General features: G+C 45.0%; 1 protein-coding gene across 4 annotated transcripts in view; it reads right to left on the bottom strand.

Moving 5' to 3' along the window:
* The window catches only part of LOC147731545 (dipeptidyl peptidase 4-like), a 688,588-nt gene that overhangs the window by 478,153 nt on the left and 197,776 nt on the right, over positions 1-12,659 (bottom strand). For all 4 annotated transcript variants that reach the window (XM_086956608.1, XM_086956609.1, XM_086956611.1 and 1 more), the window contains one exon: positions 5,212-5,299. In XM_086956608.1, coding sequence (XP_086812734.1) covers positions 5,212-5,299 — 88 coding nt within the window. The remainder of the gene's footprint in view (positions 1-5,211; positions 5,300-12,659) is intronic.

Genomic DNA, 12,659 nt, shown 5'->3' with positions numbered 1-12,659 from the left:
ATAGGCCTCAAACCACTTATCAATGTGGTCTCCCACCACAAATTCAGCCACCTGCTTCTTAGGTATGTGGACCTTCTTGTCTCCAGGTGGCACTGAATAAATGTTGCCACTATCACTGTTGGCCTCTGTCTGCCAGGCCTGTGGTCCAGCTCCTTAAATCTCCTCTCATGAGCCAAATGCTCCAAAGCTATCTTCTTCTCCATGGCCAATTTATTTTTCTCTGCCTCTATCTTTAATTTGGCATGCTCCAATTTTAGGTTCTTCTCCTCCCTCCTGTCCTCCTGCTCCTCTGAGGACAGGTCAAAGATGACACACTGCTCCCTGCCAGGGGTGGAATCGCCAATCCTGGAAGGATGTTGAAACCCTTCTCAAAAGGCAGCAGTCCAAGACCCTCCTCCGAGCCCTGGTCAAATCATCTTCCTCATCCTTCTCCTCCTCGTCCTAATCATCCTCTGGGGGTCTTATTCAATGCAGCATAGACTTCGGACCAGGCTCTCAGTGCCTTTTGTATATGCAACTTCCTGGTGGTGCTCTTTGCAAGAATCCCAAAGCCTTTGCAGAAACCCTTGTGCTGGGCCACAGTGTTACCCTCATGTTTGGCCAGCTCAAAATCCATTTTTGCAGGTGCAGATGTAGAACCTCCAGTCAGAGGTATGATTTTAGGAAAAAAGCAAAAATGCCAATCAGGGAGACTAGAAAAATGTAAATTGTCAATCAGAGAGGACTGACCAAAAAATTAAGAATAATGTAAATCAGGAGGAATTGACTCGAATTGGTCTTAAGTATTGATCAGTAGTAAATGTAAATGTAAATGTATTGGCATTTATATAGCGCACTACTTACCCGTAGGGTCCCAAGGCGCTTCGACCGCTGCGAAACCCTTCCTGGCTTCCCTGAGAGATGGTCCCTTAATGGGTATCTCCAGGGTGAGACCAGGCATCCCCGGCGGTCTGGTGGGGCCGTTAGTGAAGATGAGGCAAGCTAATGCCCAGAGTTGCCGAGTGTGATCGCCGATCAGAGTGGGCACCGAGGCGAGAGAATTATCGAGTCCGCTGACCCTGGTCCAGAAACCTGCCGCGCCGGGAATCGAACCCTGGTCCCGGGCTGTAAGGCACTGCAGAAACACAAGTTCTAACCTCACGGCTGATCAGCAATGTTCGAAATTGGGTCTGTAGTTGGCAGAGGTATGCACTCTGTCCAAGTAGAGACCACAATCTTAGTCAGGGTAAGTCAAATACACCCTAAATAAACCTGTGTTCACCCTCTGGTAGCTTAGCACGGAGCAGACAGGCTTCACTTAACAGGCAATGTGTAAAGTATTTGTGCAGCACATAAAACAGTAAAACTGTGAAAACACCACACAAAAATAAATAGAGCTTATTTAAGACCAAAACAAAATGAATCCAATAAGTAGAACCAGAGTTATGAATTTTTAAAGGTTATCTTGATAAACAGTGCTTAGAACCTTAAAGTGCCAACCAGGGCTGTCTTGTCTCGTTGGGCTGGGTCAAATCTGAAAAGTTAGGCTGACTATGATGGACTACAGGTTGGATAAAGGAGCCACACAGGGCCAGCTGCAAACAGTAACTTCACAGAGGAAGCGTCAACGTTTAGGAGCCACATACACGGAATGGTTGAAGGAGATGCTTCATTGTCGATCGATGGGATTATTATTATTACTATTAATCATTTATAATGCGCAACTTTAACCCAGCAGGTATCCTGGCACTATTAGCTAACAACAGTAAGCGATAGGCGATACGTCAGTTCTGAGTCGCGTATTAGAGAGATGCGTCATTGTCAAACTCTTGGCAATGAAGGCAATGAAGGCAATGGGTTGGCATTGAGACACTCTCGCACTGTGATTTCCTTGAAGCGGCGATGCATCGTCGTTGAAGGGAATGTTTTGTTTCCGAACAGCGCAAAGTCAACAATGTGTGGATTTTACAGACAACTTCCAAGGTTCCAGTACTAGATTTGGCACCACTTGGCAGGGCAGGACTCACATTGGACAGAGTCCAGAGGCTGGAGTGGAGTCTAATGAACTCTTTGATGTCCCTGAGACTTCAGAACAGGAGGCACACCAGCAAGCCCTTGGAGCCACTTGGTTCTGGGGATTTAGAGATGCAGGTCCATTCATTCTCAATACCAAGCAAGGAGACCAGCAGGCAACAGGAAACACACCGTTGAGTAGGAGTCCTGCAGAGTGAGAGTCCTTTCAGCAGCGTAGCACTCCTTCTTCTTGGCAGAGTGTCCTCAGGTCCAGAAGTGTATTCAGATGGTGTTAGGGGTCAAATTTTAATTTGTGACCTTTCCCCTAATTGTAAAGCGCTCTGATATCCTTCGGAACCAAGTTTGCGCTATATAAAACTCTATAATTAAATAAATAAATAAATAGTACTTATACCCAGCTTAGCCTTTGAAGAGGGGAAGGCTTCAAAGAGAGGTCTTTGAGGTGCACACGGTCTATGCCCTTCCTGTCTGACTCCAGACTCACTACAGAGGGATATACAGCTCTTTGTGTGGGGACAGGTGTAGTCCTATTCAGGTGCAAGTGCTAGCTCCTCCCTCCCATTCTGTCCAGGATGGCCTATCTGCCTGGTGATGGTCCATCAGGATGTGAATGCCCCCCCAGGCACACCTAAATTTCATTTGTGTGTGGCTATCTAGAGGGATTGCACAAAGCCTAGCTGTCAGTCAACCCAGATGTGTATTCAGAGACCGCCACAGGCACAAAATGGTTCAAGTAAGAAAATACCATCTTTCTAAAAGTGGCATTTCAAGGATTACAACTTAAAACCTGACTTTACCTTAAGTTGCGATTTTAAATTGGGAGTTCAGAAACACCAAACTTTTATTTCCCACATGGATATTATACTTATAAAATGTAATAAGGTAATCCCAATGTTAACCTGTGGGCGAGATAATCATTGCAGTAGTGAAAAAGAAATGTCACTACCTGGACTTGTAAAACTTAAAAGTACATGGCCAACTTTTTTAATACACTGCACCCTGCCAGGACCTACCTTTGGTGTGACTTATATATACTAAAAAAGAACGTGTGGGCCTAGCAAGAAGGTTAACTTGCCAAGTTAAAATGGAAGTTTAAAACCTTACTAACAGGCATGGTAATTGCAGGCCTAAGACATGTTTAAAGAACTATTTGAGTTGGTGGAGCAATCTGTGCTGCAGAGCCACTAGCAGATGTAATTTACAGGCCCTGGGCACATGTAGTGCACCTTATCAGGGACTTACGAGTAAATTAAATATGCCAGTTGTGGATATGCAAAGGCTACCAAGTCTTTAGAGAAAGAACACATGCGCTTTAGCACTGGTTAGCAGCGGTAAAGTGCCCAATATACTAAGGCCAGCAAAAATTAAGTCAACAAAACAGGAGGTCAGAAGACAAAAAAGTTAAGTGAAACCATGCCGAGGATGCCAGGCCTAACACATATGAAATTACAGTGAAGCTGTGAATGCTCCATAATCCATAGGTGAATGAATGGGAAAGCCCATCCTCCACCCATGAATGGTCTCCCAAGTTGAAATGTAACCCAATGCAGTTGCTTTGCATTACAATTCTTTACAAAACCGCACATGGGCACACAAATCAGGCCTTGTGTGGCTTTGTAAGTATTACTGAAGCCTTTGTTTTCTCCTTGTGTTGCCTTGCGTGAAGCAAGAACAACACAAAGGCTTCATTAAAATGGGCCTTTGTGTCTTTGTTTTCTGCTTTAATATTTGTGGATAGGCACATCCACTGAGGGTCAATACAATTTGGGTTTTTATAACCTCCAGAATCGCCTAATAGAGAAACAATTCATATGGATATAAACAATGCCTAATTCTTGGTCAGTGGTCTGTCACACCTGAGACATTTACAGTTTGAGATGTACCTACACTAGTGTAAGATGAATGATATAATGAGTATGTCCACAGATATAAATACAGCTTAGCAGGCCAACATCCTCAACAGATCATTCAATTATGTGTTTTCTATGTATTAGATAGTGTAGTAAGGGGAGGAATAATGAAAATGGTTTATTTGTACCTAGACTGCACACAATTCAGTACATCTTGGTATCTTATCCCTTTCTAAAGGTCCTCCAGTAGGAGAGAACGGAGGTATAGTACATCCATAATTGATCTATATGCTTCATCTCTCCCAATGTGAGTGCTTAGTAGATAAAACATTCTCTACTTGGACATACCGGCATACCCAGAGCCCTCTGTTATATAGGTAACAGCTACCCTCCCCTACTCAATCTGATTGATCAGCCGGAGCTATATTGTGCAAGGTGCCCTGGGGTGCAACAGGCGTGTGCACCCGCTAATAGCACATCCAGGGCAATCTGGCATTATAGAATGGGCTGCAGATGCTTGTGCGGCCCCTTCTGTCATACCTATAGTGCTGGCGCACATGTAGCACCAGCACTGTCTCAAATGGACATTCCCTCTTTTGCGTTTGTGCCAGCTCTATGTTATGGATGTGGGCACATGGGCAAAGAAACTGTCAGGAGAGGCAGTTAAAGTGCACCACAAAATGGCACCCCCTGATGGCAGTCCTCGGAGGGGGGGAAGGGTGGCCTATGTGCCTTCCAAACATCCCCTTGCAGGTGGGTGCAATGACTGACTGCACTCGCCTGCAGGGGATCTCTCTTCCCTCTTGAAAGTGCAGGAGGATTGTCACCTGCACTGTGAAACACAGAGCAGCCTTTAAACAGCTGCCCCTGTTTTCACTTGATGGCACTGCCCCCAGGGCAGGCACACATTCACGGCTGCCCTTAGGGCACCACATTCATCATAATAGGGCACACTTAGCCTGTTTGCACCCGGTTCACCTATTGAAAGGTGCACATTGGCTCAAACAGGGAAAGTGCACCCTCTACGTTATTCGCCCCAAATATTTCAGGAAAACACTACTTTAATAGCTCACACCTGTTAAGGTCTGAGGTGACTGGTGACTGGTGACTGGAAACAACCTACGCCTTTCAAGATGCATGTCCATGGTTACTTTGTACTCACTGTTTAAGTAAAATCACTTTCGTAACTATTAACTAGTTGGTACGCATTGTACTCCTAGTATTGGAGTTATCCATCCGTATTGTGGTAATGTTTATACTAAGTGTGCCCCCTTTCAAAGCACACAACAGAACAGTAAATTCCAATTAAATGTGTTTAGAAACTGAACTCCATTTTTTTTTAACTTACCACGTGTTGCTAGAAGAGCCACTGGAACAGCAATGATGGCAATGGCAACAGCACCAACAAGTAAACCGAGCAGCCATTTTACATATGTCTGCAGGATGGGATGTGAGAAATGGAAACATGTTAGGGACAATAAATACAATGAATTGGAGTGAAAGTTAACTGTGGCTGACAGATTTACATATTCAGGCTCGTGTTTATATTCGTCTGCTTAATGACATTTTGTTATTGAAATCTTACAACATCTCATACAAAGTATTACCTGCCATGGTGCTGAGCAAATAAAAAATAATACTAATATTATTAGATAAAATCAAGGCCTTAAGTACAGAGGGTCATTTCTAGGGAGTCCAAAACAACAAAAGCATATTTAGCTACAGAATCACATCAATTATTGCATAACACTGACTTTGTATGATAAAGTTAATCCATTTTCATTATTGTTTCATTTATGCACACATTCATGTTGCAAAAAAGCTAAATATCCCTAAATTTCAGAATTCATCCTTCAATTATTACTCAATACATGCTAACCATTTCAAAGAATACTACTTCGATATCAGTAAGATAATTTGCTTTAATCAATCGTATCAACACATTCATTCCTAGTCTTCAATCTAAGTGAAAATAAACTACATGAGCGCATTGTTCACCTATCACTAAAGTACTCCTAGACAAAACTTACAAATAATGACATATTGCCAGATAATCCTCTCTACCTTACATTTCATTCTATTACAGTCCATGTGAACTAGAAAAGCAAAATTATAATTAATTGCCCATAGCAGGCGCCCCTGGATAAGGGATAAACATGTCATAAAGCTGATAAAGGACCCAGTAATGCTGGGTCTGTGGTTGTATTCTCCATTCCAGTGCCTTGAACTCATAAGTCCACAGTGCAGAAGGGATATAAAACAAACAATCAGTAACCTACAATCAGTAATTATGACTCTGCAAATTCCATCATGCTGCTCCTAATTGGCCAGTATTTAGCCCCTGGGGATGAGTTTGGTGAGTATTGTATTGGACCTTACATGCCGATTTTCTGGATAGGTTTTTTCAGGGCACTAAAAAAACTGAAGAGAACTGATGCTGTTTGCATTCAGTGACACAATATGTCCTGGGAGTAGTGGTGTGGCAAGTTGAATGACTTGCAAATACACGAATATTTTTTAACTTGCAGGATTTTCATTTTGCCCCCACCCGTACCTAATGTATCCTGTCACATTAATGAATGATTTTTCCATCTGCTAGAATATAAATCTCAGCAGCATGTTTTATTCTATGTGCACCTTATATGTAACTAACTACACTTGGTTGTGCTCTTGGATCCCTTTTACCCATAACACATCAAGACATCTAGGGAATCCCATATTATATCTAGCTCAAGTCTCTACAGACTCTAGCAGATAAGTAATGATCTGACTTTTAAAGGTCCAAGTTATGCCACAGAATAAAAACGACCAGAAGAGAGCACTTATAAGCAACAGGTCCCCACAGGAAGACTCTTCTGTACATTTGAAACAATTTTGCTAAGTGGCAGGCAATGGATAATAGTTTAGTAGAGGTTGACCCCTCTGAACTTAATAGATACAACTGGTTGTGCTAAAACATAGGTATTAGTGAATTTCTGTTCAACAACAGGTATCTATCGCACAAGTAACAGGCAGTTGCAAAATGTTTACATTTACGAACACCACTCAATAAAATTCCCAAATCAAGATCATTAAAGTTGGATAAGGGTAAACAGAGGTATGAAGTTTTAAAGTTTAAGGGCCAAAAGAACCTACAAAATCAACAGTTCACTCTTTATCGAGACGTAGACGTAGACGTGATTTCAGGCTGGCTGTGATGAACTGGAGCTTGTATACACCAAGCAGCTTGTCCCAATAAATTTGTTACCTTCGGACTCAGTCCCTGAAACAGAAGGAAATATCCTTCAAAGAAGCAAGGTCAAATGCTGAAGCTGCTGAATGCCCATCAAAGTTGGGTGCTTCATCATCAAACTAACTCTAAAGCTGTTGGTTTAGATGCCAAAAACTTAGAGAGGGCAAAGCTGGATTTCCTAGCTGCTGAGGTAGCATCATGGGTTGGATACATTTGTCAACTCATCCATTTACATTCAGACTTAGTCAAGTTTTTGGGGCACGGCTGGAAGACTGTAGCAGGCAGGGCTCTATGAGGCCAGATGCTTTAACCATGAAGTCTTGCAGAACCCCTATTCAGTGCAGCAAAAAATCCTGAGCAAGAGCAACATGATTTTCTTGACTGTTTCGGATGCAACCTCCATGGTTATGACTCAACACCTTGTTCCAATCCTCTGGACGGTAAAAAACTTAACTACGTCTCTCTTTTCTTGAACTGCAGGTAGACAGGGCAAGACGTAAAGTGAACAGCGAAATGGCTCGTTGTTGTAGGGGGCTTGGCTTTGGTAGGATTTGACACATTCGAGTTTTTTCAGGGGTGATGGAGTACACCTCTCTAGGATTGCCATAGATTTATATCTTTGGGAGATCAGGGCGGTTCTGGCTAAAATGTTGAATGTGCAGCAGCACAAGTGAGGAGAAACTATTAGTGAGCAAGAGAGGGGCGGTAGAAAAAGGGTTGTGTGCACCACACCCCATTTCTGGGTGGTGGGGTTTTGCAAAGTTTGCCAGGAGTTGCCAGAACTTAGCTTGCCGTTGAAAGTTGAGAACACGGGCCGGGAAAGGATAGGCAGGAGGTAGTTTAAGGTTCAGTTGTAGATGTTTGGTTATTTACAGTTTCTGAAGGGCAGGCATAGGATGTATGTTTAACACAATTGTGTATTTTAATTGCAATACATTGTAATGTTTGTAATATGCAATAGCAGGGTGGGGGACATGTTGAGGAGATCGTAGGGGTGAGGGTGGGACAAGGGGTTAGGTATTGGATGTATAGTGAGGTTTTAGTTAGGCAGTTTTCAGGTACATTATTGTAATGTGCACCTGTTTCAATAAAGTGGCCTTTTTCACACAAAATGGGCTCGGAGTCTGTCTGAGAGTTAGAGGTCGGACATGCTATCCTCCAGGGCACCATGGAGGATTTAGGCCAAAGGGTGGCCCTGTCCCCTTGTTTTGTTGTTTTCTTCTATCTCGACAGAGTTTTAACGTTCAAGATTTTAAGTGTGTTTCTCGCACATTTCTTATAAAGGTGCACCTCTGGAGGACTGATTTCACTTAAACGTCTTAGTGCCCATCATAGGTTGTTACCGTTGATCTGGAATGTTGCCACACGCTGTTCACAGGTTCTGACCGTGTGGCACCATGCTGCGTTGTTGTCTTGTGCCTGCAAACAGCATCAGTGTTTTCTCGCGGTGAGCCCAGGGCCCATTGGGATGGTTTCTTTGACCACCTGGCCCCCCTCCCTTTTGGGGCTGACTGCACCTACTTCTGGGTGTTTCAGGGCAGGATGCTTGTTTCCAGTTCAGGGAAGATCTGACTTGGCAGTTCGGGTTGGACTGTTCCCATGAGGCACAAGGTCAAGACTGATTTGCAGATAGCTAGCTGGGTCTGAACTGAGGAGGCGAAGTGAGGTGAAGAATGATGATGGATTCAACCCAGATCTGTGACTGGGGGTGAGTGTCTGAAAAGTTTCAGCACTCTGTCCATCATCTCATTGTGTTTGCTTTGTTCTCCCTAAGTTGGCAGGGTATGCCCAGACTTGGGTCCCTTGCTCACTTTGCCACTGGGTTCAAGCTAGCCTGACTGATGAAAGGGTAATACCCAGAAACCGGTCCCAGGATGCTTGTTTCCAGTTCAAGAAAGACCTTGCTTGGCAGTTCGGGCTGGACTGTTCCCATGAGGCACAGGGTCAAGACTGATTTGCAGATAGCTGGGTCTGAACTGAGGTGGCGAAGTGAGCTAAAGAATGATGATGGATTAAACCCAGATCTGTGACTGGGGGTGAGTGTCTGAAACATTTCAGCACTCCGTCCGTCATCTCCTTGTGTTTGCTCAGGGCACGCTTGCCCCGCGGTAAGGGGGAGGGACAATTTCTGACCACTGGCAGTAGCTCCAAGGCAGGTTTTTATGCCGTCCACAGGAAGGTTTCAGGTCCCACTGCGGGCAGAAATATGCGGAATGGTTATCTTACTTTACATCGGGAGGCGGGGCACATGATATGCGGACCAAGGTAGTAAACTCACTATAGAAAATAAACTGCATCTCAGGGAGATAAATACTAAACCTTTCTTTTACCTAAGACACTGGTATTCAATTTTCAGCAACACAAGAAGGGTACAAAGTTCCCCGATGAGAGTGTGAAATACAAGTGAGTGTAAATGCGTGAGTAGCGTAGAAGATGATAAAAAGGGGGGGATTCCCTTTTTGGAACTAAAACCCTCACACACCCAGCAAGCTAGGTGTCATGCTTCATCATATGGGTTCTGCTCCTCGTCAGACTGGCGCTGCAATGTGTGACGGGCACCCACGAAGGGGCTCTTTATCGGAGATCTTTTGTTCCAGCCATATGGTGCATGCGTGTGAAAGGGCAAGTGAAAGTGTAGTCGTGAAGTGGTGGTGAATAAAAAAGGTGGGTCAGTCCACAGAAAACTTTATTGGCATCGCTGACTCCCTTGATTAAAAAGGGGTGGGAGGGGAGGTCCGGTCAACATGTTTCTTGCCGTTATGGCAATTCTTCAGGACCTAAGTGCTCAGTACTACACAGTGAAAAAAGTAAATGAATGTAAATTACAACCTTATTCCTTGCGGTCAATAAGTAGGCAGGCCAATTGGTCCTGCTTATGCGATGCGACCTAGAGGGAATATACACAACAGAAGAGTGTGATCAATGTAAGGTTCCATTGTTTCCTGGGTCACATGAATTCTACGCTATTCAAACACACTAGTGAAAATTAATTAAAACAACAGACAAACTGCAGTAGTGGGTAGAATCACAACTGGGATTCAAAGACGAAGACATGAGGGCTAATGAAGTGAGGGTGGGGCAGGTTGATGCTTACCCTAAGCAGTTCCCTAAGGTGCCCCGCAGTCTGCTCCCGTGGGACCTGTAACAATGAGTAAGGTACCTGGGGGAGAGAGTAGACGCACAACAGAAGGGCTACTTTAGAAACATAGGAAGAAATGCTTTGAGTGTGTACATCACAAGGGGTCCACCAGGCGTTGCTCATGGAGGTGAGCACCCCATGTATTGCCCCGCACCAGATCCGCGTGGCGAGTGTAATTGCCTGTCAGGCAATCGGGGGCCTATGAAGCAGTACATCACTCGTAGAACCACCGGCACAACGAGCAGCCCCCGACCAGTCCCCGCAACCCCACATGTCGGAAACAGTGGAGGCGGGGACATTACGGGATCAAATCCATGCACCAACAGTCCCATTAAGCATAGTAACTCCGCCCAACGAGGACCATTTCGTGAAATCAGGCCCCTGCAAACTCGACCACGTCGGTAGGACGGTGCTATCGTGAGAGGTAAAGCACACACTGCCAGTAGCGTCACCAGCGTGATAACGGGCTATGACCCGTGGGGGACCTGCAAAACATTTACCCAAGCGGCTTGCGCTCCTCGCCGTCAAACCTACCCCCAGCAACATCTGGTCAGGACGAGGAGTGACTGGTGGCAAACCACGGGAACTCCCGTAGTACGTGTAGCCATCGTCCTCCCGTCTTGCCAATTCCGTGGGTGGGCGTGGCAGTAGTGGGTTGGTACTACGCATGTGCATTGCTAGTGAGAGGATGCAATGCACCACTAAGTCAAGCCATGGAATCTTGCGTCCAGAAGCGGCGGCCATCTTGGATGTAGTAAGTGAGACAAGGGACTCGATTCCCAGTATGAGTTTACAGGGGAGGAATCACTTGTTAATGGGTTAACAGGTTACCACTTAGAGTAACCACCTGATGGAAAAAATCAAATCGGAGGGTAGAGGCCCTAACGGTGTAGTGGCAACAAGAACTTTTCCAGGGTTGACAAGGGAGGAGTGTAATGCCGTTAATTGACGCTCTTAGGCACCCCGGTCATGGACACCTCCCATAGGCAGAGGAGGTTGCAAAAATACGGGGTAAAGTGATGTAGTGGTTACCCATAGTGATTCACTTCAATGTTTTCGAAGTTATGTAATCGGGTCCTCCGTGTCAGGACCAATATATATAGTACATACGTGTGTTAAGGGAGTGTTGCTGGGTATTAGTTAGGAGTTGGATACATAACCCTTGTCAAACGGAGGAGGTTGTCAAAATGTAATCAGGTTCCATGAGGTGGCACCAAGTTGTCAAAAAGGGGGGCCATTGAGGTAAGGGGACACACAATACCTTCACTCAGGAGTCATACTGGGCAGCGTATAAGTACAGGACATAGGGTCAGTATCAGTGTCAGGTAGTCCCAGGTGCGTTCTAGCGTGCCAATGACGACCAAGGTACAGAATCATTGAGACCCCTTGAATCCAGTTTCAACCGGTGGACCCATCTTTGTTCAATCCTGGACAGTGCCTGCTGGGTAATGGCAGGGTGGGATTCGAGAACCAACCAATGTACACTGTCTGCTGGATGGCCTTGTTGTGTATAATGTTCGTATAGTCTAGTATGTGTCTTCAAGCATCTGATATTGCTTTTATGCTCCATAATTCTCAGTTTCACTTGCCTCATCGTCATGCCAATGTAATGTTTATCACTGGGGCAACTAAGCAAGTGCTGTTGCAGTTGGTATGCCTCTGGAGGCTCCACAAGAACGTGTCTGTAAGCCTGATTTCTTTGCATTGAACTGTTTGGGGGCACACAGCACAACCTCCACATGGTAAGTGACCCATCACAGGGGGGAGGCCCCACAAGGTGCTCTGGCTGCTGGTTTTTTGTTTTTTGGGTCGTGTATGGATCAGTGCATCCTTTAGGTTAGATGTCCGTTTGAACGCAAATCAAGGGCGTGGGATATCTAAACCACTCGAATTGATAATATTCCAATGTTTGTTTATTGTGCTTTTGATGAAAGCTGAGTTCTTAGTGAAACAAGTGACACAGGTTATCACTTCTTCGGACTCTTTGGGGTGTGTCTCCAGTAGTGCTTCCCTGGGATTATTCAGGGCTCTTTTACAGGAATTGTGAATGAGCCTAGTTGGGTACTCTCTGTCCTGTAGTTTATGTTGAAGAAGACTAGCTTTGTGTTTGAAATCCGCCCTGTTAGTGCAATTCCTGCGGACCCTGAGGAACTGTCAGAAGGGGAGATTGTCCCTCAGGGCTCTCGGATGGTCGCTCTCATAAAGCAGGAGGCTGTTCCTGTCAGTGTTCCTGCGGAATAGGGTAGTGCTGAGCCCAACAGGGTTAAGACTGATGCTCAAGTCAAGAAAGGGGATATCAGTCTCAGAGATGGTGCCGGTGAATTTAAGGAATGGATTCTGCAAAGTAATCCATGTGCAGAAAGCATCACAGGTCACCCGGTCCCCTTTGCATAGCACAAGGATGTTGTCTATGTATCTGCGCAAG

Source organism: Lissotriton vulgaris, chromosome 2_1 (genome assembly GCF_964263255.1).
Source record: "Lissotriton vulgaris chromosome 2_1, aLisVul1.2, whole genome shotgun sequence".
Taxonomy (NCBI): Eukaryota; Metazoa; Chordata; class Amphibia; order Caudata; family Salamandridae; genus Lissotriton; species Lissotriton vulgaris.
The sequence above is the reverse complement of the archived record's forward strand: the minus strand, read 5'-3'. Positions and strand labels throughout refer to the sequence as shown.